We start from the raw sequence: 27,507 nt of genomic DNA, 5'->3' as shown, positions 1-27,507 counted from the left end.
ACCAGGAAAACAGCACATCCTTTTTTATTCTATTTTTAGTATAAGCTCAAAAACTTTCTTTCCAACTTAGAGCACCAGCTCTTGAAACAACCCTACCCCCTTTAAAGCCTGTGTATAGCTTTGGTAAAGGGTCAATAATGTGATTGATAATCGAATATCATCTAATATGACAGTCTTACTGAAGCGTAGAGACCGTTAGATATTTTTCCAAACTGCACTTCTCTGAGATAATTTCAAATATTCAAATCTTGGATATATAGCGCCCTCTCTCAGCGATGCTTGTTTTAAATTTAAAAAATGGGCATTCAAGCACTTATCTTGTAAATTTAGTGATTAGATATCCAAAAGTTACAGACAAAGAACATATCTTGAAAGTTTTAGCCCATTCCATGATTTGAAATATGATTTAATTGAAAGACAAAAACACACAGATATTTTAATTTGATCGGGTGACCCGATCAAGTTAAATTTCCTTGTAAAATCGCAAAATTTATCCTGTAAAACACATTTTCATTTCATATCCTCCACATCATAACTGTTATAGGGCATATCCATTCATATTAGCTAGCAATGAATTGGAATAGTGATAGGTGCATTTTGGTGGATTTACCAAAACTATACACAAGCTTTAATAATGTGCCACAAATAAGTTTACAAGAAGACCTCAGCTGTAATTAAGACATTAGAGACCTTTCATTAGAGACCTTTCATTTTCTGTGACGAGCCATGTGGACGTACGAGATTAAGGAATTTTGGAAGCGCTGTGCATGCGCCAAGTAATCTGTGATGAGCCTTCTCGTTCACTGCCCAAATCTGTGAATCTTATTTGAGGGTTTTGACATTCGGTGTCATAGTGCTGGAACGAGCGCTAGTTCGTACATGATGATGTCATGCAAGCTTAGCAAAAATGAATGAAGCCGTATCAACATTCGAGTTTCGTTGATTCAGCAGGGCTGGTAACTGCACATTTCTGCTTGTTACCAGCTTTTCCATTACATTTAGTGTGTCCTGTTTTCAGACACTACATATCCGATAGGTAATTGATGTTCAATTTCCAAACAACTGTGATTTTTCGGCTTCATGCGCAAGAGTTCAAATGTTGCACCCACAGTCGCCCCACTGTTTCGTAGCGTGATGCTACACCTGATTCTCCGGCCGAGCATTGGCCCACGGCCCGCTCGCTATCACGCTGGTATATGCTGTGGCCTCGTTCCGGGTATGTCGACTTAAATCGAACGTGATACTGAACGAGCGGTGTCGCCACTTCTGGTGAACTAGGATTACATTGCAGTCGCAGACAATCGAAAGCTTACTATTGCAAATGCAGTACATCAGGAACTTTCAAATGGACCTGTGAAACTGGAGTACATACAACCAAATAAGATTTAACAGTCAAACTAACAATGAGTTTGAGTGTTTAACACTTTAACAGCCAAATTCATTTTGATGAAATATGAACAAGAAATGAGAGTAAATAATCAAGACCATACTAAATGATTTATAAAAAGCAAACTACACCAAACCATACATTTATTTGGAATATTGATGGTCAGAGATTATTGTGAGCTAGATTTGTTTTAAATGGAAACCCATTTAAGGTCTTTCCATGGTAACCAGACTGTATACAGATGATATTTCCCAAGTTGTGTATTTTTTAGAAAAATTTGCAAATAATAAATATGTAAAGTCATGGGGTTGGTATTGTAATGATAAAAATTTCCAATGATGTCAGCTCATGATTATTCAAAATTAATGAATGTTCGCTGTAAGGAGGTCAAGTTCATTTTACGAAAGGCCTGCATCTAAGATAGACAGAAACATGTTCCAGCTGATTTTAATACAGATACATGTACAATCAGTGGCAGATCTGGGATTTCCAAATGTGTTTGTGCAAAACTTAGTTCCTGGGGTGGGGGAATTTTTAATATGCATCAAAAGATTTTTTTTTTAAATCAAAGAATCAGGTAGCAGACCTGTTGCCCAGAGGAAGGTTGATGTTGCTGATTGAGATACTATGGTATCTCTTGATTATGAGAGCAATAAAATGTTGTTAAAATGTTATTTTGAATTTGAAATGACAGTTACACCCGATTAAAGTTTGATTTGTGTTTCCTAATTATGCCAATTTCCTACAGGAAATTTATATAAGGTTTCTATAGAATGTGTACTATCTTTTCCCTATGACCATGCCTAGCTTATTTCTAAAAGGTGCCATGCGTAGTAGCATGCATGTGCAAGGAAGTAGGGAATCAGGAGGGGGGTCTGAATGAAAGGATCTTAGAAGCCAAGGGCGGTATTCTGAACATTGTCTTTTCTCAGAGATATGACAAAATCAGTATTCTGGTGGATGTCATAACTTTTGTCACAAAAATTTCATAAATTTTGTCTCTTCTCTTTAGCGCGCGCCAAAAATACACGGCTTTAAATGCGCTTAATCCTTTTATACAAGCAAAAGGTATGACAAAACTTATGACAGGGGGGTAGCAGTCATAAATTTCGTCATATCTTTTAGTGCTAAATATCCCGATACCCTGCCGACTGAATGTCAAGCATATAATCATATTATTTAGATTAGATTGTGGTATTAGTTTCACTCATCATCCATGACAATTTTCAAAATTATATTTTCATGCTACAATTAGCAAGGCTCTACATATGAATTCATCCTTTTTTTCTCTGTTTTCCTTCTTTTTCTACTTCTCCTATAAAATCCTTCACAGCTCCCTACCTCTCTTTGTAATTAAGCGCATCAATATTGCGCGATGCCAGCAACTGCATTGGGGATATGCCCTACCTGTCACAGAGCCTTGCTATTGGCTAGAAGGGCTCCTACTTGGAACTAACAATGATTTTGATTGGATTGCTTCCGAAAAAATGGGCGCGAACTTTGAGAGATATGACAGGGAAAAGACAATGTTCAGAATACCGATTTGTGACATTCATAGCGGTGTCACATCTCGGAGAGAAATGACAAAATTTATGACAAAAGTTTGACAGTGTTCCAGAATACCACCCCTGGGGTTAATATTCTGTCTTTTCTCAATATTTTGTCTTTTCACAGAGATATGATAAAATTGGCATTCTAGTGGATATCACAACTTTTGTTCTAAAAGTTATCATAAATGTTGTCTCTTCTCTTTAGCGTACACAAGAAATATGCAGATCATAATGCGCATAATCCCAATGTACAAGCATAAGATGAGATAAAATTTATGGCAGGGTGTAGCTGTCATCAATTTTGTCATTTCTTTTAGTACCATAATATCCTGAAATTATGCATACAGCATTATCATTTAGATTTCAATATTTTTCATGCTACAAGTAGTAAGGCCCTGTGAAATATTAATTCCTCCTTTTTACTCTGTTTTTGAGCTCTTCAAAAAAATCCTTTTTAGCTCCCTGTCTCTCTTTTTAAATAAGGGCATTAAGCACAGTTTTGCAATGCCAGTTACTGTATTTAGAATACTCCTTGACCTTCCTATAGTTAGAAGGGCGCCCCCTCAGAAGCAACAGTGATTTTTATTGGTTTGCCTCTGAAAATATGGGCAGGAACTTAGATAGATATGACAGAGAAAAGATAATTTAAGAATACTGATTTGTGACAATCATTTCACATCTCGATAGAAATAACAGAATTTATGGGAAAAGTTATGACAGTGTACCAGCATACCACCCCAGGTCCTTAGACCTACAAATCCTTCTGAAGTGGGTCATAGACCTTGTGAGAGGCTTGGCCTTCTTGGAAACTGGGAGAAGTCAGAGCTGTACCTGCCAGCTTTCTCTATTTAATAGAGACAGTCCTGATAATTGGTGGAAATACTCTACAATAAAATATACTGTCAAAGTCATAATTTGATGTCTCAGGAAATGTGTGAGATGTCGATATGAATCATACTGTATTTCTAAAAGAAGACAACATACGTAGTCTCAAAGGATTAACTCAAATCTGTATGATCAATGAATGCAGGAATAATATTTTTTAAAGATGTAGACTGGAGCAAAAAGTAAAATTGACAAAATTTATGGAAACTCTATAATCTACAAAGTGCAGCAATGTAAGTTTCATGAATATTAATTGCTTGCCAGCTGAGTACTTCGCTTCAGAAAAACTCAGCTGGTTCAGAAAAAAAGGTGTTATTGTGCTTAGGTTTGTATGTAGAAAAGATTGATTATTTTCTTTATTTCCAGACTATAATTTCAATTTTTGTTTTCAATTTGCAGCTCCAGCAAAATGGCACTGACAATTATTCAGTGTTCAAATAGATGGAGACCTGCAGCTCTTATAGTTTTTGATATATTTTAATTGACTCTTCTTAGGCCTAAATTGCTATGTCATGAAGAACTGTCAAACATTTTTTTGAATTCAGATAGATGGAAAGCGATGCCAAATATTAAAGCAGGAAATAAAACATGGAAAAAAACAGTTCAAAACTGTAGGTTTCATAAATATGTAAGCATGCATGGTGATATGTTTCTGATATCTCTATTTGATAGAAGTTAAGAAAATCAAATGCCTTATCTTGAAAGTAAAGAAATATATTTGAATGATTATTCAAAATTAATGAATGTTCGCTGTAAGGAGTTCAAGTTCATTTTACCAAAGGCCTACATCTAAGATAGACAGAAACATGTTCCAGCTGATTTTAATTCAGAAAAAAAGGTGTTATTGTGCTTAGGTTTGTATGTAGAAAAGATTGATTATTTTCTTTATTTCCAGACTATAATTTCAATTTTTGTTTACAATTTGCAGCTCCAGCAAATGGCACTGACAATTATTCAGTGTTCAAATAGATTGAGACCTGCAGCTCTTATAGTTTTTGTGATATTTTTAATTGACTCTTCTTAGGCCTAAATTGCTATGTCATGAAGAACTGTCAAACATTTTTTTGAATTCAGATAGATGGAAAGCGATGCCAAATATTAAAGAAGGAAATAAAACATGGAAAAACCAGTTCAAAACTGTAGGTTTCATAAATATGTAAGCATGCATGGTGATATGTTTCTGATATCTCTATTTGATAGAAGTTAAGAAAATCAAATGCCTTATCTTGAAAGTAAAGAAATATTGCATGTCATGAACTTGAGGCTTGTGAAATGCACAACAAAGGCTATTTTTTAAGCCCTTTAATTTGAGTTATTCTCAAGCATAATACTAAGCTGGCAGTCAGTGAAAATGCGTAAATCTTACATTGCTATGTTTGTACTTTATAACCTTTTAATTGGTGTATGATTGTCAAATTCACTTTTAGCTCCAGTCTGGGTCTTAAAACTTATATTTGAGTCATTAATTAATTATTATAGTTAAGCAATTTTTTTCTAGAATTAGTAGCTTTTTTAGAATTGGTAAATTGGCTTGAGAAATTTTTAATCAGCAAGAAATGAGAAGTAGCAAATTAATCAAATGCATTCAAGCTCATATTTTCCCCCAAAATATGACTTGGTTTTCATTGATGTGAAAGACATTACCATACTGGTTTCTGTTTCTAATCTCAAATCAACATCTTCAAGTGTGATTGTCCATTCATCAAAAGAAACTGGCCAAAAGCCAATATAGGACCTACAGTCCACCACGTTGGTGAAAATGATAGCAAATTTTTACTGAAAAAAAGACGCAATGAATGCACTTCTAGCAGGAAAAGCAAAGATATTGTATAAATATAGAAGTGACATGTGTAGATCATTAAATGCTTTGTATGTTTTTTATCTTTCTTCCTCTTGCTATGTTTGTTATGCCTTCATCCACTTCTTTTTTTTCCCCACTCATGTCTCTGGCTCTTCCTCTCTCTCTCTCTCTTATCCTTTTCTATGTTTTCCACCCTCACTTTTTCAAATAACAGCTCCACAATAAATGTGCCTCCCATGTCAAACCAGAATGTAATATGGGAGAATTCCGTGACCACATTCTACCTCCAACGGCTATCTGCCCAGCAGTTCTGGTAAGTCTGCTTATTATTTTCTTAATATTCTGTCTTCCATGTACATCTTTATTTAGCATGACATCACCTTTCATATCATGTCTGTTCTATCCATATTATTTCTTAGAAAAAAAAAAAACAACCAATGAGGCAGTTCTTCACCCAGCCTTATTTTATGTATTAATTTTTTGTTTGTTTCCTTGAAGGGTCATTTTGTTTCTCAGACTCGATATGGTTTCAGTCATCAATGAAACTGGTTTGTTTTTGTTCACTTTGAAAAAAAAAGCAAATTATTTCAGTTCAGTCAGATTTAGTGTTTTGATAATCCCTTACTCGCTCTCTCTTTCTTCCTTTCTCTCCACTCTCTTTCTCATTAATTCAACCTTATATGACCAACCGCCCCAAACCAGTAATCAGTCACTCAAAATTATTTTTTGTTTGTTTATTGAGTTTTAAAAATCACATCCTAAGCTTTGAAATGGTGAAGTTGTTAAAATTCATTAACAATATTCTTATCAATACTTGATTGAATGCAGAAAAAAAAACTAAGTGATATTTTCACAAAATAAGGAGAAAACCGTTTCACGTTCAGGGTTTACTCACGCATTATGCACACTTTGCATTGAAACTTCCAAGCAGTCCAAAAAAACTTGTGTCAAACAAACTCAAGTATATTGTTTTCTATTCAACTTTACAACTTAAAATTTTCACAGCATGAAGAAGAAGAATTACTCTTTCAAATAAGCTAATTTTCTTATTTTTACTTTTTGAAGATCAAATTACTATGTTAGCCATTTACAGAGAACCTTCTCTGGTGACTAATTATAGGTTTTGGGTGGCTGATGATATAGCTATCATATATCTTGTTTCACACTGGTAAATATTTGTATTATTTACAATCTTTTTACACTGAAATAAATCCTGATATTCAAACAATAAACTTTGAATATTAACATATTGAATTCAGGGAATAGTGGAAGCGTGGGTATCTCTGTCCCAGTTCATTTTCTTTTATTTATCCTTCCTCAGAGATAAATATTAAACCACCATAAAAGATCAGATTGTGAATTCCATTACTTGAGGTAAATTATTATGAAATTATAATAAATCCTCTTTTAATGAAATACGGGATTATCTTATTTTTTTAGTTAAAATAAGAAAGCTTAAAGGGTTAGTTCAGAAAAGGGAGAGAATGTGGTGTTTGGAGACCACTGTGCCAGACGGAATTAAATTGTATACATAATCATGATCTTAATTTCCTATCCAGAAGGTGCTAAGATATTTTGCTTTTAATGATTTTTACAATAGCCATGTTGAATTTTCTCTCATGGTGAGCAAATATTCCCATCATCGATATCCTTTTTAAAATATGAAAGTATAAAGGGGGATAGCAATTGTTTATTGTAGACCTTATGGAAGTTATGTACTTTTATTGGTTGAATGGGCAGCTATCAATGGACTATAGAGAGATACATAATCAATTGCAGTTTAGCATAAAGCAATGCATGGATCATAAGTGTGCAATATGTGTGAATTGTATTAAAGGAAAATTTATGTTTCATCATTTACACTATAACCATCCACATCGTTTGCATTCATGACGTCAGTTTTAGGGTGTTTGTGGACTTTTGGACTTGAAATCTTGTTTGGATGCTCTACTATGAATGAGATTGTTCACTGAACCGTGTACATGTAAAAAGCATGCCTGGCTCGAGTCAGTTATGGCCAGTTTGGAAAGGTGGGATGTGCATCGATGTTGTACAGCTTCAGATGTATGTTCTTAAATTGTGGGACAAATACCAAGATTTCAGACTGATTTCAAACTACAGTAGGGACCATAGAGCTTTTGAAAAGAGTGGATCAGATCTTGCCTTTTCTGTGAATCTATTATTTTATGAATACCAAAGGATTCTGTGCTGCATTTACATCTGCTTATACAAACACGATCTTTGGCACCAAACATTTAAGGGATGTTTGAGCAAATATTTTCTTAGGCAGATATCTTTTTTGAAGGTTTCCCTCTATTGCTATCTCTTATCGAAAGCCCAACAAAATTACTTGAAATAGACAACTTGTTGCCGTATCCAGTCTCCATCCAGTTTTGCTGTGAAATACTATTGAAGATGGAAGATGTCTGATCTTTGAGGATTCAGCAGAGTAGCAGCTCATTAAAGCCTTTCAATAAATGACATACAGCACAGCCTTGAATTTTATTCAAACTAGCAACATACCTACCTGTGGTGTTTATTAAACACTAAACAAATCTTCTTAGGCTTTTCTCATGTATGGACCTTATCCATCAACTTTCCTATATAGCAAGATTATTTAGATGTGATTTGCGCTGGCATAGAACAGCTAATCTTAAGTCATGTGGGTAAGTACATGTCTTTTTTTTCCTCAGAGAATATATGTTGTGTACATGGGTTATATTTCATCTCCATTTTCACTCTTCGTATAGTTTTATTTTTTTCAGTGTAAGAAACAGATAAATCTCTTATCTTTAATTGTCCCATACACAAATTCATGATAAGAAAGTAGTTGTTTCATAAATAGCTTTTTTTCATTAATGATTCTGTCTTTGTTCATATTATTGTTCTTGTTATACAAATTTATCTTATACATCTTTTGGCTTTTACTCAGATAAAACTTTGAAAAGAAAGGGTTTCCACTTTCCAATAGTTATTTCTTGAGATATGATTGGCCTTGTTAGGGCAGAAATTCCTTTTAGCAGACTCAAAGAGTTATAGAAAATGTCATTATGTATAAACATATGATATATGAATGTGATAGAGATGTTTAAGAATTAGATATTGTGGGATTTGAACCACAGATTATGAAAAAGCAACAATTCCCAAACTTAGTTTTACTTGTCCGACTAGATGCATATTGTGCTGTTAGCTAGCGTGGGACTTTACCCTAGTTGTGAAGCTTTGTGATTTCCAACCCATCATTGCCTATATCAAAGCTTTTGAAAATATCTCATTATTGTATTGTGACCCTTATAGATGTAATCTATTCATATTTAGGGTGAGATTTGATAGCTCCAGGAGTCTATTCAGTTCTACCACTCAGGCATGTAGTCTACCATTTGTATGGGGACACAATGACGTCAAAGAGTTGAACAAAATAGGAAAGAACAGCATACAATTGCAAACTTCTCCAAAAGTTGGTGGTGTGGTCCCGTTTTTGAATATCTGTAATGCATAATACATCTACCACTGTACCAAGCGGTTAGATTGAGATATGGCTAGAGATAGGGATACAATATATAGAAATGTAGAGTAAACATTGTCAAAAAAAGGTTGGCATTATGATAAATTAAAGTGTGGTTCTACTTTTGTGTATTTGATAATGCTACAGGGAAATAATACAAGTATTTATCCATAAATAATTTCATAACTTAAATTGTATATTGAGTAACTACCCCTATATTGATGGATGTTGTCTTATTTCCATAGACCTAATAGTGCAGTTATATCTGTGGTAATTTTGTCTTGGGATTTTTTAAGATAGAGAAGATGCCTACCTTTAAGTTGAAAAGAATTTCTTATTCATAAATTCCAATGGTGGTCACCAGATAAAAAGTGTTTCCACAAACTATCAGTTGAAAATAAAAATATCAGCTACCAAATGAATATTTGATTTGAAAAAAACACAGAAAGATAATACACCTTAAATTCATAACCATTCCTATCAGATCACTTCCCTATAAAATGTTCATGTTTGTTTAGTAGAGTCATGGAAAATGATACTTGTGTCCATGATTATATGCATTGCACAATATTCTGTTAATATTTTATTATTTTTTGTTAGCTTCCTTTAGTGAAGTTTATGGTTTGGGGTGATCTTTTTATGGGATATATATAGAATCAGTTATGAATTCATAACCTGACTGTGGCATTGGGAAAGTTTTGTGGCAAGACCAATGGGTATGTTTATAGACCTTCTCTTGTATAATAAAATAAGATTGGCGATTGTTAGAGAATACAAGTTGCCAACTGTTCGTGGTACAGGGTTAATGTAAAGTAATGAGTATGTCTAACAGAAATGTTCAGTTATAAATATTAAGTATGGCATGACTGATTAATTTTGTTAATATATATTAAATCAATGACTTGAAATAAACAATTATTTTGTTTACCTTTTAGTTTATAATTAGATCACTGATACATTAAAAATTGCATTCATGCATAAAAAAAACTGTATTCTAACTTCATTGGGTATGAGTCATTAGGTCTATTTTGCAAAGAAAATTTGTTTTTTTTTTGTAAACGGGACAGCTAACGTTAACTGGCAGGGGGTTTGATGGGGTAAAAAACTCGCCCAAATTTTGCTGTCATATTTTGCACTTTTCACATCCATGAAATCTCCATGTATTGTATGCTTGAAAGTATTTGATTTAGTTAGAAACTTTTAAGAAAAGTTAGGGGTATTCCCTTTTTCCCAGACTATGAAAGATCAATTTATGGAATTTCTACTGATGTTAGACTACTGTACTTTGGGACTTAAATGAAAGAGAATTGATTCCTGCAAAGTCTACAAAAAAAAATCTTACAGGCATAAACATTTGTTTTAAGCCAGTGGATAAGCCTTGAATAAGTTATAAACTCATTTAATTCTCACTTATTAATGATTTGGCTTTGTTTATGCAACTTAAAATATTAAAAAAAAAAAATTTAGGAATGAGAGCCAATATGGAGTCACTAGAGGATAGTTCCTGTCACTCAGAATCAGGTTTAAAAGCCCAAGGATCTCTCTTTTTTAATCGTGAGAGGGTAGGAAGAGAAAGAGAAACATTTTGCATGTTTATTTATCCTGAATGTTGATATCAAAGACAGTAAGATTAGCAGAAATGGAAATCCTATTGAAACCAATGTGACAATAACATACCTTCATAATACTCTATTTGATTTCTAATGTAATATTATGATAACATTCTCTCTTATTACCACATGGGGGAAATCCCTTTTTACTGTAACTGAGAGAAGGAATTGCTTTTATCATGTTACTGCATTTTTAGAGGGGTCCTTAAAAACTATAGCTCATTAAAACTAAAGCTAGCTTTTATATTTTATTTTATAATGAGGTATTTACCCTCTTATTGTTTAATTTGGAGGATGTTACATAAAGAGTTGAGTTTGCATTAAGACAAGCTTGCAGATGTGCATTGTGCACACAGTTTTTTTCGGGGGGGGGGGGCTTGGTTGTTTTGGGTGTCATAATTGTAATGATTAGATTGTACGAGGAGTATAATTAGAAGTCTGGAGCAAAGAATATGAGTTTGTTCAGGAAGTAGCGGTGTTGGTACTGGTTTCCTTTACAATCAATGAAAACCGGGATATTGGTCCCAACAGGAAATTTACCCTATCCTCTAAACAGAGGGAGGGCTTTTGGAACTTTCACCCGCCCTGTTCTTTTCGACATTAGTCTCAAGTTTTGAGCCTAGAGTTGAAACTCATTGATAGATTTCAAAACCATGTGGTGTTCGGACATCAGAATAATGGTTTTAGTTTTATCAGTATGCTGAAATAGGATTGCTTTCATACTGTCACGGTATTAAGATTGATGCTTTGTGAATGAATCCCCTGGTCTGAACATTGACTACAAGTTTTGTTGGCAAGAGTCTCTGGGATATGAGTCTACTTTGATGGTTGCTGGTTGCTGCTCACCACCTTAAACCACTTTGTGAATGAACCACCAACCATATTGCACCGTCATCAGTAAAAATGAGTGGAAGGGCATACAACAGCATTCTAGACATGACACCCGCAATTGGAAAAGCCCAGCATTACATCATTGTGTTTTTGCATTAGTCAAGAAATGTGTTGTTTGGATTCCGTTGATATGACATGGATTGAGCAGTTTACTTTAAGGTTATTTCATTTTCTGGGTTTATAAAGAAATCATCCAAGATTGGAGTACCAGGAATATTTCACTCACCTTACATCCCTAGGGAGTATGTGATTTTCAAAGAGGAATTCCTGTATTTCTGCCCTACATTTTTTAAAATACCAGGTTTCTATGGTTTATTAATGTTTTGAGTTCTACAGTCATATTTTGATACGCAATCACCAAGGCAGAAGAACAAAAACAAAAAAATCTCTGGATATATTCCTAATATTACCTTAAGAATTCAAAGTACTCTTTGAATTGTAGATATTGTAAACTCCAATGGTTCTAGGAGGAAACATGACAGTGGAATGTGAGGGCAACCAGTTGCCAATTGGGACAGGAGATGGTAGCAGGAGATGGGATACTTCAGACCTGCAGCTTGCCCCACACCTATCTGTTTCAACATGTCTTGACCCAATAGAGGTATGTTTTAACAGTTCTCTAGGCTAGATACACAAACATGAATAACAAATCAAAATGCAGGGACAAAAATCATTGTTATTTCAGGAGAGCTTTCAATGGCTCTGTTTTCTCTTTTTTGTTAATGGAGGATATATATATATATATATATATATATATATATATATATATATATAGGAGTACCGGAATATTTCACTCACCTTAAATCCACTGGGAGTATGTGATATTCAAAGAGGATACATATATAGGGACTTGATATAACACCAGAGATGCTAACTACACCTACTGTAGAAAAAGATGATAGTTTCAAATCTAAAATGAATGACAAGAATTAAATCCTTTCTTTAAGTCTGCTGAATCACAGTATGCACATTTCAATATATATATAAATATATATATAAATATATATATATATAATGAAATATATAAATGTATTGAGACTTGAATGATTATATTTTTTCAGGCTTCATAAGCTGACCTGTATGATAAATATCTGGTTCGTCAAAGGTTCCCAAGTTTTTGCTCTTTGCTGGAAGAATTAATTGAAAGGTCACTTTTAGATATCCATGTTAGCATGTCTGAGTGGTTTCCTATCCTGTCTGGTCTTTTAGTGTAGAATTTCTCTGAGATTGTTGTGATGTCACCTCTTAATGGTAACTCAAACAATCTATACTTCTGATAACAATGGAAACAATATATATTTTTATATCTTTAACTATATTTTCATGGCCAATCACTATACGTTTCTGTGTGCGTTTATGCCATCATTTTGAAAAATTGTGATAAAATTGAGATTATAATCTTTACAATACTTTCAATATTTGTATAGGTAGTGGAGCACTTATTTCTGGGATGTAGGAAAAAATATTTTAAAAATTATATTTCTTTGTTAAATCTTTAGCAGATATTGTGGATTTAATTGGCTTATATGCAGCAACAACAATCCAGGAAATTTTCTCACGTTTACTACCCATCCTTTATGCAAACTTAGACTTTTTCTCTTTTCTCATTTCCTGTTTTCATAGTGTCCATCAGCTTTGACTCTCTTTTTTTTCTTCTCTTTTTTGGCTGTTTTTCAATCAATGATGGGCATAGTGCCCTTCATCTATTCTGTATTTAGAATTTTAGATAGTGCAGTTCAAAAACATTGTCAAATTGGTAAATAGGTTGTAATAGGATGGGGATGCATGAAATAGCAAAACAGGATATCTGTGTTTAATGGAATTCCTGTATGAAGTCAGTTACATCAAATCAAATGATATTGTTTCCTCTGTATAAGAGGGGTTTTTTTTCAGTTCATTTGACGTCAATGTGAAAGGGAAAATTATCACCCAGTCCAATTTGTATTAAAGTGAAGTATTTATTTCAATGGAACTATTGAAAATCAAAGCTTTCTTATTCTGTAGAAGGGGAAAAATTACTCTTGCTGATATCATTTCTACTGTTGGGTTTATCATTCAAGGAAAGAATCTTGCCTCCTCCCCACCCCCTTGCTTAAAGGTCAAGTCCACCTCAGAAAAATGTTGATTTGAATCAATAGAGAAAAATTGGACAAGCACAATGCTGAAAATTTCATCAAAATCGGATGTAAAATAAGAAAGTTATGACATTTCAAAGTTTCGCTTATTTTCCGCAAAATAGTTATATGAACGAGCCAGTTACATCCAAATGAGAGAGTCGATGACGTCACTCACTCACTATTTCTTTTTTTTTATTGTTTGAATTATACAATATTTCAATTTTTACGAATTTGATTATTAGGACCTCATTGCCTGAAGCACAAAATGTTAAAATAATGGAATTCAAAGTGTTCAGGGAGGAATGAAACTTCAATTCACATGACAAATGACGAGAAAATAAAAATATTTCATATAATAAAATACAAAAGAAATAGTGAGTGAGTGATGTCATCAACTCTCTCATTTGGCTGTAACTGGCTCGTTCATATAACTATTTTGTTGAAAATAAGTGAAACTTTAAAATGCCATAACTTTCTTATTTTACATCCGATTTTGATGAAATTTTCAGTGTTATGCTTGTTTAATTTTTCTCTTTGTATTCAAATCAAGTTTTTGTTGGGGTTGACTTGTCCTTTAAAAAAGATTCCTACAAGATAGCAAATGTATTTCCTCATGGGTTTTAATTTTTTTGTTGTATTTTTTTATTGTTTTGTTATATCAGAGGTGCCATGATAACTTGTATGACAGTTGATATAACTTATTTACTTCAATAACTCCATACATCTACTTGATTTGCTAGTTCAGCCCTCTGGACTGCCATACCCGAATAGAACTCCCAAGGATTTAAAAAGCGCGAGCGCGCCCTCTCCCGTTCAGGCTTACTACCCATGATCACCGCGCAATTAGCGTCCATCTTCCTCTTTTGCTTTCGGCAAGCCACCTGTCAAGACGTGCTCAGATAAGTCTCCTAAGAGCTCAAATCTTTTTGAGCTTTGGTATATTATTTTCGCTTATCTGTGGTGCATTCTCCCTTTTAATTTCAATCTTTCCATTTGTGTGTAAGATTGTGTTCAGAATTTACACTTGGCGTGACTTTTTAGACGTGTTTTTGGTGACACTTAAATTGTTTTTCTAACGTTTGAGTTCTCGTCGCGCCGCATCGCTAGCGCGTTCGCGAGGCACCGGGCTTGGCCTGCCTACGTGGCAGCAAGCCTTCACCACCTGTCATGGTTATTGTTCTTCACGTTCAAAGCGTGGTGGCTTTTGGTGCCGTTTTTGAATTAAATTTCTAGACAGCCTCTACACTTTGTTGTCGAGGGTGTTATTGTTATTTCTTTTTGCAGGTTGGGATCTTCAACTCTGTTCCTTCCTTGCTTTCTGGAATTGATTTATTAAGATTTTCGATTGATTATTGATTGATTAATTCTTCAATTCTCTTTCCTTTCTGTTCTGAATAAATTTCTTAATTGATATTTTATTCACAGGCGGATCTTAAAGCTCAATTCCTTTTTCCTTCTGTTCTGAATAAATTTCTTGATTGATATTTTATTCACAGGCGGATCTTAAAGCTCAATTCCTTTTCCTTCTGTTCTGAATAAATTTCTTGATTGATATTTTATTCACAGGCGGATCCTAAAGCTCAATTCCTTTTCCTTTCTGTTCTGAATAAAATTCTTGATTAATATTTTATTCACAGACACTTCGGGGATTGTTTAATTCGGCTTACGCAATTATACCTGATGATTGTTTGGTTATTCAATCCCCCCTAAAAAAAAAAAAAAAAAAAATTTTTTGTTCTTTACAGGTGGGGTCTCCTTCCTGTTAGAAATTTTTTTGACCTGTCCCGGAATTGTTTTCTTCGTTCAATTCCCTCTTCCCTCCTAGTCTTATATATTTTTTTATTTCGACAGGCGGGCTCTACGATTCCCTTTGAGGATTTACTGTGTCGTTCTTCCTCTTGGAATCGTTACTAGAGACGTTCCTCCTTCCTCCTGTTCTGAATTTCTTTACCTTTCCACAGGAGGTTACTTTTTTTTTTTCCTCTTGGAAATTATCGTAAAATTTCTCTTATCTGGAATTATTTGTCTCTCAATCCCTTTTCTTCCTGCTCTGAAATGCTTGTTTTTGTGTTTCTTCGCAGGTGGAAACTTCGTTCTCTTCTGAACTTGCATTCATTTTTGAATTTTTGTTTCGAATTTTTCCTTCGGGCACAAAAAAGAGAATATAGTAGGGGAACCTTGTAGGAGTTTCTTTTTTCAAAGTCTCCGACCTCCTTTTTATTTTCTTACAGGCAGATACCTAAACTATTCTTAGGTTCTTCTTCCTCCCTACCCCTCCCCTCTTGTTTTGTTCTGTTTGCTCAAACAAACTCCTTTTAGGAGGAGGGAAAGACCACTCCGGTCTCCACTTTTAATCTAAGCGAGATCTTTGTAAAAAAAAAAGAAAAAGAAAAATTCTTGTTTTTCCTTTTTCAGGGTAGAGAGAGGTATCTTTGAATGGGACTAACACAGCCCCAGAGGACCTGGTGCCCTCCACGGGGACTGTCCCGATTGCAAGTTACAGAAGTCGGCCGCCTCCAGGCGAGCAGGAGGGACGCCGCGGTGAGCGCCCAGCGGCGGTGAGTATGAGGGTGCGTCGATCAGCATTCCGAATTTGCGGTCGGATGCTAAGAGAAGGAAGGCCGAGACTGTGGTGCCACGGTCTCGGACAAAGGAAAAAGTGGTAGCCAAGGCTTCCAAGCCTAAACTAGGTCCTGCCGCCGCAGCACCCATAGGGCTATGCGACCCACCGGCTACCGGGTCACCAGAAGTCCGGAGGGAGAGTGCGGTTCTCTCCCCCCGGCACAGGTCAGGATCTCTGCCGTATAAGTCGTCCTCCGTTGACAGCATCGGGAGAGATCGCCCAGCCCCTGACCGCGAGAGGCGTCACACAGACTGTAACCACAATCTGATCGTGACCACAATCTGACCCCATCAGATTCGGGTGAAGTTTCGTTGTTGGCGGCCGCCCTGCCAGGGGCGGCAAATCGTAAGAGATCACCCGTGCCTCTTGTGCCTTCTTCTACTCCGGCCACGCCGGCGGAGCCCGCAAAATAAGAAGAAGAAGAAGAGGTCGAAGGAGAGGTCGGCCAGCCCTGTTGCCATGGGCATTCCTCCTTCAGACCCTCTTATCGGTGGCCAGATGTTACAGTCATACATGTTATGCTGCTATATTCTGCTACCGCGAGAGGCGTCACACATCGGGCTGTGACCACAATCTGACCCCGTCAGATTCGGGTGAAGTTTCATTGTCGGCGGCCGCCCTGCCAGGGGCGGCAAATCGTAAGAAATCACCCGTGCCTCTCATGCCTTCTTCTGCCCCGGCCACGCCGGCGGAGCCCGCAGAAAGAGAAGAAGAAGAAGAGGTCGAAGGAGAGGTTGGCCAGCCCTGCTGCCATGGGCGTTCCTCCTTCAGACCCTTGTGTCGGTGGTCAGATGTTACAGCTATTCATGCTGCTACATTCTGCTACCGCGAGAGGCGTCACACATCAGACTGTGACCACAATCTGACCCCGTCAGATTCGGGTGAAGTTTCGTTGTTGACGGCCGCCCTGCCAGGGGCGGCAAATCGTAAGAAATCACCCGTGCCTCTTGTGCCTTCTTCTGCCCCGGCCACACCGGCGGAGGCCGCGAAGAAGAAGAGGTCGAAGGTGAGGTCGGCCAGCCCTGTTGCCATGGGCGTCCCTCCTTCAGACCCTTGTGTCGGTGGTCAGATGTCACAGCTATTCATGCTGCTACATTCTGCTTTCGAGTAGTGCGGGTTCACCCCACCCTCGACGTCTACTCACCCCGCTGATGCCCCTGAGCATCAAGCGAGACAAGTGGGCAATAACCACCAGACACCCGGGAAATCCTCGAGCGATTCTGTTAAATCGCCAGCCAGTGCACCGACTAACCGGGTGCCCCAAGATCGCGTGTGCTTTCCAGCATTTTCGTCGATCTCAGAGCACGTGTCCCAGCCGACACGCGGGGCCACCCCGGCGCTTACTGGACAACCCCCCGGTTCAGTCCATAGAGCGAGACTCCCTTTACGAGGACAACCCCTATCCCGCGGTCGACTTTTCAGTAAGCGCTCAGGCGCTGCTTGACAAGTATCTACCTCACATCTACCCTCCGAGCGGGGGTATTGATGAAGCAAGGGAGTCCATATTTTCTCGCCCCGCCTCTTCAGGCGCTCCGAGCTCAATCGGCCGAATTGGGGGTCTCGGAGAGTGACGGGGTCGCTCTAGACGAGGCGGCTCCTACGACGAGGAAGCCGCCAGCTCCGTGGGTGTAAACCCACCCCCGCTCTGCTGCTGCCCGGAAGCGCCAGGCTCCGGCGCCGCCGTCTCGAAATTTTCAAGCCTCTCGAGGCTAGCGAGAAGGCAGAGGCAGGGGGGGGCGATTATTATGCAGGTACTCCCGAATTCGCCCTCTACGTCAAGCTCACATACGGCGACGACTCCTTCAGCGGTAACTCTCTCCATTCTTCCCCCTAAGCGGGCCCGTAGATTGGAGGTATGAATCTCTTACATACCGCATGCCGCACTTCTCTCGTGAGAATGTTTGGCTGCTTTGAGAGGACAACCTATCACGTCCGCGGACCGTCCGCCCAGGCGACGGGACCGTCGCTTTTCTGGCCTGAACCTCACTTTCTATTCGAAAGTAAGGGTGCCCTGTCTTACTTAGCTCCTACCCTTGCAACGCCAGAGTCAGGGCTAGTACAGACACCCGTTCTCCAGCGATCGCCGCTGAAGAGAGGGCGACTCTGATATGAGCACCATCACCGCTCAGCGGTATGTCTCACTATCTCATAGCTCTCCGAGCTTATGAGTATGTATATCGGATCTGAATGTCACGGCGATTAAAAGTTCTCCTGTGCTTAATAATCGCTATGCCTCCACCACCCGGTGCATTATGGTTATGTTAACCTATTTGTCTCGTATTCGGGCGGCTCGTACGAACCCTGCCCGAGCTGCCATCACCGGTCGTCCCCCCGGACACCGCCGGCAGCACCCGCACCGAATACGTGGAAGGAATCAGCTTTTCATATGCTAGATATCCCTCCTGTTGACATTCACAGCTGTTCCCCGAGTCTTTCCCGGTTGGGTAAACATCATCTCGGAGGAAAGTAACCGCCGTACATCTCATGAGATTGTTGGCTATGTACGTGCGTTCAAACTTGTTTAAAGCCCCAGGATTCTCTGTCGGCATTCTATGCCTACTTTCTGGGCACACCCACCGTACCGGGTCGGCGAGTTCACACCAAACTGTACACCGCCAGACCATCGGTCGAGCTCTAACTGTCTATCTTATAGACTGCCCTCTATGTGGGTCAATCTTGCGGGCGTCTCCGCCGCTCCCTCCTTGTGCGGAGTGGTCTACGGTGGATGTCTTTACCGTGCCCGTTAGTCGAATCGGCTTCTTTCTTAGAAATTTTTTCACGGCACACTCGAGTCGCCCCGCATGCTGCTTTCATCCTCTTTCCATGCAAGGCATGTGGCCAGGGTCACCGCACGACCGAGGATGATGTAACAGTGGATGGATGTATGCTTATGCCTTCCTAACCACGATCACTACGACCCGCCTTCTCTCGGGCCGACTGTGGATGAGCCTCTCCATGTAAGTGATTTACTTCACTGGAGTTCTTCTTTTAGAAATTTAGATTCTCATCCCCCGCTGCTTAGGGCGTCATTTTTGCCGCCCCCCCGCAGCTTTTTGGAGCTCCTTATCTTACCGATATCGGACTGTTCCACGCTGCCGCAACCGGCGCCGGCGGTGCTCGCTCTTACGATCACCTGAGAAACAGGCCTTGTGACTGTTTTCATAAACAACTGGTTCTCACCGCAGACTGATGGAAATTTTGTGATTACTTCCTCAAGTCTCCTTCGCTTGTTTCTTCAAGCGAGGACTTCGACACTCTTAGCCAGTTTCCGTCCCTAACTTGATAGGACAGGGCCGTTGCTACCTCATTCGATTCCGTTGGGAATGTAACGGTTGAGGTATCATATCTGGCGATGTCTGTTCGTTTAGAGCATCTCTTGATGGTCGTTTACACGTAATATCGTGACAGATTTTTTTTCGCCAGCTCCCTCTGGCGTACACTTGCTGCTGCTAGGGATTCCCCCGCCCAGCGGACAGCCATCGCAGCCTAGCCTCACGGGCTCTCTCGCACCGCGGGCACTGCACCCTCAGATGGGTGCTTCAATCAGTATGGGAGAAAGGGGATCCTGAGTTCTCTCTCGATCACTCGGTCTAACACACTTTTGTCGTGATGTGTACCGCGCTGTATCCCTGACACGCCCGGTTGAGCTGTTTTGACCAGACTGCTCTATTCTACATAGGCAACATGTCCGCGGCATTCCTTATTAACAGGATGGCACTCAGTCGCTTTCTCGACCCTTGTCTGCCTTACGAGTGGTTTTCTTCCTAAATCCCTACTCTCCGTCGTTCCTGGTCCCCTTCGGACCACTAGTAACTTTTTACCACAGCTCTCTATCAGAATTCTGCAGATTTCTGCCCTCACGCATTTGAGACAGATATCGAATTCTGGGCGCTTTCTCCCACGCGGAGGCTAATTCTGAGATATCTCGCCTTCTCAGATTGGTCGATTGATCACTTACTGAGCCTTAAAAGCTTCAGTTTTCCGATCACGATTCTTGTTGAAATTTTCAACAAATTTCGATTCTTACGCTCTAGTCAGCAGGTGATGTTGTTCTCCTGACACTAGGCCAAGGGCCCATGATACTTAGTATTCCTGAGTATACAGGGCATTCCTCTCGAGGACATTTTTGAGGGCCGCCTTTTGGCGCTCAACTAACTCCTTCACTTCTTTCTACTTGAAGGACATTCCGTCCAGCGAGGCGAGATTTGCTGCTTCGGCGCTTAAAGCAGCTGCGGCTTTTTCCCCCTCTCCCTAAATTTCGTTGTTTTTGTTTTTTCTTTTAAATTTTCTTAGGCTTACAATTGAAAACATGCCTCCCTACGGTTTGAGTCCGTGCTGGTCTAGCAAATCAAGTAGATGTATGGAGTTATTGAAGTAAATTATGAAAATACTTACCTGATTTTCTTATTTACGAGATAACTCATACATCTACTTGATACCCTCCCACCGACCCTCCGCCTTGCGTAGCAACATGTTTCAACGTATGGGCTTGCGAAAGGTGAGGAAGATGGACGCTAATTGCGCGGTGATCATGGGTAGTAAGCCTGAACGGGAGAGGGCGCGCTCGCGCTTTTTAAATCCTTGGGAGTTCTATTCGGGTATGGCAGTCCAGAGGGCTGAACTAGCAAATCAAGTAGATGTATGAGTTATCTCGTAAATAAGAAAATCAGGTAAGTATTTTCATAATTTACAAGAAGGTCAATTGTATAAGCTTCATTTATCCATGACACTAGAAACCATAGTGGTTAATTGTGACCTATTTCTTTGCCAGCCAATTTGTACATTTATATTTTGGAGGAGAAGAAGAAAGATTTCTTTTAAATATAGTTTTTTCTATACTATTTTCCATCCCTCATGCCTTTTAGCTTCACTTAAAATATTAATAAAGGATCATTCAAACATGATGGTATTACTCAAGTGCTCTAATCTCTTCACTACACATACAATGTGTATTATTACATTGAGGTTTATAGAAGAAATATGTTTCTTGATGCACGTGTGGACATTGCATGACCATGCTGAGTCCGTATTTGTATTTTAAAAATTTGATATTTTCAATCATAAAAAATCGAAAGCTTTACAAATCATTTGGAAATATTTGGCAATGAAAACAACAAAAAGAATAGCCAATTTAAAGTTATTTATCCAGTAGAATAGGCAGAGGATTAATCCAATTAATTTATAATGTGAATGGAGCATACTTAATTGAGGACATAAAGGATAAAGGTTTGATTAAGAGGATATCCATATTAATGAATGAGCTGATATCACCTGTCATAATGCAAATAGAAAGCTGATAGAGGTCATGGATAGCTTCCTGTATCTACAGATGGTGCAGCCATTTTGATTGTAAAAGGATGTTTGAAGTTCAATGTTAGCTATTAGGGTTTCTTTTTACTTTAAAACAATGGCTATCATTAACCTAAAAATATATACTCCTAAATCTTCATAGCTTTGGGATGTCTCACAACTTGGGGTTAAGTGTGACTTATGATTTCACTAAAAACATTGTTAGTGTATTATTCAACACATTTCTTAAAATTTTCAGAGCATTGGCTGTAGGTGTGTGAAGTTATCAATAATAAAGATGACTTGATATATGAAATTGACACTCAAAGCATGACTTTAATTCACACTATGTGAAATCTTTTCTTTAATGCTGAGATTGTGAATTCATTTTCTTTGCATGTCCTCTCTTCATATACGGGTGTAGATTATTGTTTGATTCATGATACCATGTGTGTGTCCCAACATCAGACATTTATGCAAATCCAAAATGGTTGTGAAACCAAAGAAATATTGATCGGGGGGGGGGGGGCATGTCAGTTCTGCTACAATGAAAACCTACAAAAAAAAACACCTTATCAGTTATATTTTCTTCCATCCATGAAGTCATATACTAAAGTAAAACCAGTTTCAATGACTTCATTATGCAAAAATACTCTTATGACCAAGCTCACTGGTGATGATGAAATATAGATATATGTTGTGTCATTTATTTGATGGTGCCACAAATTTCCTTTATACTGTTGACAATTTTTCATTGAAAAATGGCCCACTCATTGCCACAACCATGGACAGAAATAGAAGCTTCCTATTTTGTAAGAGTATATTGTTTTATACACCAATACAGTCATCATTCACTTTGGATTTCATGGCAAATAGAATGACACAAAATTATTTACATCCTCTTCTGAACTAATAAGGTATCTACACTCAATTTCTGATTTCTCTCTAAAAAAAACACACATTGTATAGTTACATAACTTTCTACTGTACATTTTGTCATTATTTGGTCATGTCTCCTTTTACACTTGCATACATTACACGCATTTCCTTTGGTTACCCCAAATGTAATCATGCATGGATCATGATTTTTATATTTCAATTTATTTCAATTCAAAACTCTCAATTTCAGGGCATTTCATAAATTATTGTTATTGTAGCATTCAGTCACAGATTCTTTTCATAAAAATACCTGTTAGGAATTGTGATGAAAATAACATAATTTTGGTACAATTCAATTGGACAGATGTATTAGCATGGATGTGACCCAGGCCAGATTTATCAGTTACTATAAATTCAAGTCATATCTAACTTTAAGCAATGTGATGGGAGTGTTTGTGCTCTTGATAATGTCATATCAGTTGTTTTGAGAGTTACATTTAAAGTGGTTGTTGATTTGAGAGTCTTATTATAAGAGGGTACCTTGCGTTGATCACAGAAGGAATCAATGACCTATTGACAAAGAACATTTGAAGATCATTTTGCTCACTCATCTTGGAGACACTCGAGAGTTTCTGGGTTGTTTGTTTGTAGCTTTCTACTCTTGATGTAACATCAAGTTTCAGGTTTTGATTTCAAATGACATACAAATAATTAGGTTTTGCATCATTAAGATGAAGTGCAGATGGTTTGTGGAGAATGCCCAAGTAATATAAAAATCCAACAATCACCCTTAAGTCTACAGTTTGCCAAACATTGGTGTCAATGTTGAGAATCACTTGTTCACAGGATACTGGCAATGTTTGCTGGATATCATGGTAAAATAAAAAGTTAAAGATAAATTCCAGTTGTGGTAAAGATTTCAAAATGAGTTCGTACAGAATCCAATGAAATGACCACCAAAGTGTCTGTTTGTTATGAATAAAAAATGTGTGCTACAGGATTCTGGAAGAAATTGGGTAATTGGTGAGAAATTAGCAAATAAGCACGGGATTCGGGTCAAGCGCTAGGCCGACATTAAAAGCAATAACAATACACTGTCCCACATGCGCTTATCTGTGTTGGTGATCTTCAGTGTTGAACATTTTTTAGAGTAGATATCAAGATCTCCAGATTACCATAATGATCATCACTACAGTATTGCTTTCAATGGTTTAAATGCATCATTGAGAAAAAGGGTGATTTTTCTTTGTCTTGTTGTTGAGACAGTTTTATGATGAAGTTCAATCCTGATGGCATCAGGACTGAGACCCTCCAAAATAGTGATACGGCAATAGATTAGAGCTTTATTGTGGATCACCACTGTAATAACCATTTAGTTATGTTGTCAAATATGTACTTTATAGGTAATAAAGATGATTGTAAATTATCAATAAGGCCTCCCTGTTTGTACGAGTTTGAAATTGAATGAAAACTTCCCGTGGTGGGTGAAATGGATGAAAATTTTGTTAAAATGGGATGCTGGAATTGAAGATTGGTATGGCCTGATGATAAGCAAGCCCTTACTTTATGTAGCACAAAGAAACCATCCTGTTTGCAAACCTGAACCTGAGCAATACATCACATTCTATTCTTGTTTGATTCAATAACAATTTATCCAGATCTTTTTATTATTCTTTAAACTTCAAGTACTATTCTTATGCATTAATGATGTGATTTTCCTTTTTAAATATATTATTTTTTATTCAAGGAAAAAAGTGATAGGACTTTAACTTAACAGGCTCATATTCTGAAGTCAGGTTTAACTTAGACCACTGTCTAACTCTTTGCTAAAATTATGGAGAGCCAAAATTTCAAAAAATCTGTTGATATTGTATATTTCTTATGTTTACCTTTTTTTCTTTTTGCTTTTATAATAAATACTTTAAAATACTTAAATTGTCATTCCGAGACAATTATGAATAATTTGAGTGTCCAATAATTTAATAAATTGGATATGTACTGTTAGAGATTTGTGCCCCATTTGGCTCTCCATACTCAAACCACAACTTCTAACCAGGGTTTGATTTAAACCTGAGTTCAGAATACAGGCCACAGTGTTCAGTTCTGACAAATTAAATGCCCAGAATGATAGTCACCAAAGCACTTGTTATTGGACCCTCTAGATCTTGAACCTCCTCAGGACTCATTTACTATGCATGTAAGGCAGAGAGGAAACAATTAATAGATGCGAATATTGTGCTATTCTTAGTCAGCAATTATGTAATGCCCTTATATGGTGGGGGTGAATTTGTGAATGGGAATTAGGTCATTGAGAATGTAATGGTGTGTTGGACGCAGGTATGATTGCTACTCATGCTCTTGACTGTACTAGTCATAGTTATTGCATAAGGTGTAATCATTTTATTTTCTTCATGTTGTAATGATGGGTCATATGTTAATCATGGTATGCATGTGTTATTTTTGCATTATAAAACAAATCATGCTGAAAGTTCATGGTGTTCCATTGAAAGACATAGGCTACCATATATAATGTTTGTATTTTCTTGCTAAAACATTCTAAATGAGACCCCCCAAAATATGATGTTTAAAAACATTTGTCTATAGCCGTATCTACGTATGAAGAAAATGAGTAACTTACATTCTCAACATGATACTGATGTGACACTAGAGGTTCATCAACACATGATACTTTAATTGCAGTCCTTATCATTCTGAGTTTCTTCTTATGTCATTTGTTTGTTTATTTTAATGTAGTTCTTATGTGTTAATGTTCTATCCTACTATGTGCCAATCTCTTTTCTAATAAAGAACATCAAGGTGGTCTGAATGAGGAAACCCTCAACAAGCTAGTCACCACCTCTTCTTATGGCCCAGTTAATCAAAATACTCTTCTGTTTTGTCCATAATATACAGAAGCTACCTGATATCATTCAGTTATTTCATTTGGATAATTTATCTCTCTTTTGTCTTCACCTTTCTCCTTGTTTTAATATCCTATTACCTCTGAACCTATCCTGGAATGCATTTGCTAATGTCTTATCAATCCTGCTTTTTGTACCCCAATTTGAAAAAAAACCAATCTTTATCTGTATGGAAAAATGAAACTTGTTATCCATTAATATCAATCTCTGTATCCTTTTTTATGATGAAATAATTTCAAATGATATTAAATCCTAACCCTTGTTTGTAAACTATTTTTCTCATGTTCTTGTACTTGTTTAATCAAATGGACTGAAAATGATTCTTAAGTTTGTTTTTTTTTGGTTTTCAAATTTTATAACAAACCCCTTGATCCATCTTCTTTTATCATGATATGAATACTCCATTTTGTATGTTTACCCAACATCATGTATATCATTTATAATTGTTCACTATTTTGTGCAAATTGAAACAAATTGTAAATTGGGTGGGTATTCATTTAAGAATGACTACTCTCTCTCTCTAAATTTATCTCATGAAATGAATTATATTAATACCAATGGAAATTATACCATTGCCACCTCAAACCTGACCCATCCACACCTCCCCCTTCCTATTTTACCACTCACTTACCCCACCCCTGATTACATCCTGCCCTTATGCTCTATTTTATTACCACTAACCTTTACCCTCTCCTTAATTACATCCTGACCTTATCCCTCATATTCCTTACTCCTGCTCGTCCCTCATAACCACCCATCCTTATTCATCCTCTCCCTTACCACCACTAACCCTTTGCCCTCACCCTTATCCCTCTTATTCTTTATTATCACTCACTTACCTCACCACCTTGTTACTTCCCATCCTTATTCATCCTCTCCCTTACCACCACTAACCCTTTGCCCTCTCCCTTATCCCTCCTATTCCTTATTACCACTCACTTACCTCACCACCTTGTTACTTCCCATCCTTATTCATCCTCTCCCTTACCACCACTAACCCTTTGCCCTCTCCCTTATCCCTCCTATCCCTTATTACCACTCACATACCTCACCACCTTGTTACTTCCCATCCTTATTCATCCTCTCACCACCACTAACCCTTTGCCCTCTCCCTTATCCCTCCTATTTCTTATCACCACTCACTTACCTCACCACCTTGTTACTTCCCATCCTTATTCATCCTCTCCCTTACCACCACTAACCCTTTGCCCTCTCCCTTATCCGTCCTATTCCTTATTACCACTCACTTACCTCACCACCTTGTTACTTCCCATCCTTATTCATCCTCTCCCTTACCACCACTAACCCTTTGCCCTCTCCCTTATCCCTCCTATCCCTTATTACCACTCACATACCTCACCACCTTATTACTTCCCATCCTTATTCATCCTCTCCCTTACCACCACTAACCCTTTGCCCTCTCCCTTATCCCTCCTATTCTTTATTACCACTCACTTACCTCACCACCTTGTTACTTCCCATCCTTATTCATGTTTCACCTTACTACCATTAACCATTTGTCCTCTCTGTAATAATGCCCTAACCTTATCCCTAACCTTCTTTATTACCACTCACACCTATTCCTCCTCTCCCTTATTACGTCTCATCCCACCCCTTGAATGCCAATCTGCATGATTGCCTGCATTTTGTATACCTTATTCTGCAATGACTACCATAACCTTCACTATTCCCCTTCTCTCCATTCATTCTACCAACCTTCTTTCTCTCTTGCCTGCCTGCCTGTGTGCCTGCCTGCCTGTTTTGCTTGCTGTTCATCTATCTTACCATACCATCACCACAACCACCACCACTACCACCACCGTTCAGGGAAGAGTCAATTCCGTCAGAAAATCATTGCATGGTAAACCACAACCTTCAACAGGTATAGAGGTAAGCAAGTGTGTTGCATTCAACTCACGCAACAAACAATGAATAAAGTCATTACTAAACATATTTCCATTTACAGAAAATTCTATTTATCAAGATATGCAAGAAACATTGATTTCTTGAAGTGGTAAAAAGATTTTGCATTAGATTTACTTTACAAAG

General features: G+C 37.8%; 1 protein-coding gene across 4 annotated transcripts in view; it reads left to right on the top strand.

Annotated features, from left to right (window-relative positions):
- LOC121410754 (diacylglycerol kinase beta-like) overlaps window positions 1-27,507 on the top strand; it is a 94,614-nt gene that overhangs the window by 55,395 nt on the left and 11,712 nt on the right. For all 4 annotated transcript variants that reach the window (XM_041603035.1, XM_041603036.1, XM_041603038.1 and 1 more), the window contains 2 exons: window positions 5,838-5,936; window positions 27,286-27,348. In XM_041603035.1, the coding sequence (XP_041458969.1) occupies window positions 5,838-5,936; window positions 27,286-27,348 (162 nt within the window). The remainder of the gene's footprint in view (window positions 1-5,837; window positions 5,937-27,285; window positions 27,349-27,507) is intronic.

Source organism: Lytechinus variegatus, chromosome 3, assembly GCF_018143015.1.
Source record: "Lytechinus variegatus isolate NC3 chromosome 3, Lvar_3.0, whole genome shotgun sequence".
NCBI lineage: Eukaryota > Metazoa > Echinodermata > Echinoidea > Temnopleuroida > Toxopneustidae > Lytechinus > Lytechinus variegatus.
Note: the sequence above shows the minus strand (reverse complement) of the source record. Positions and strands in the feature narration are given on the sequence as shown.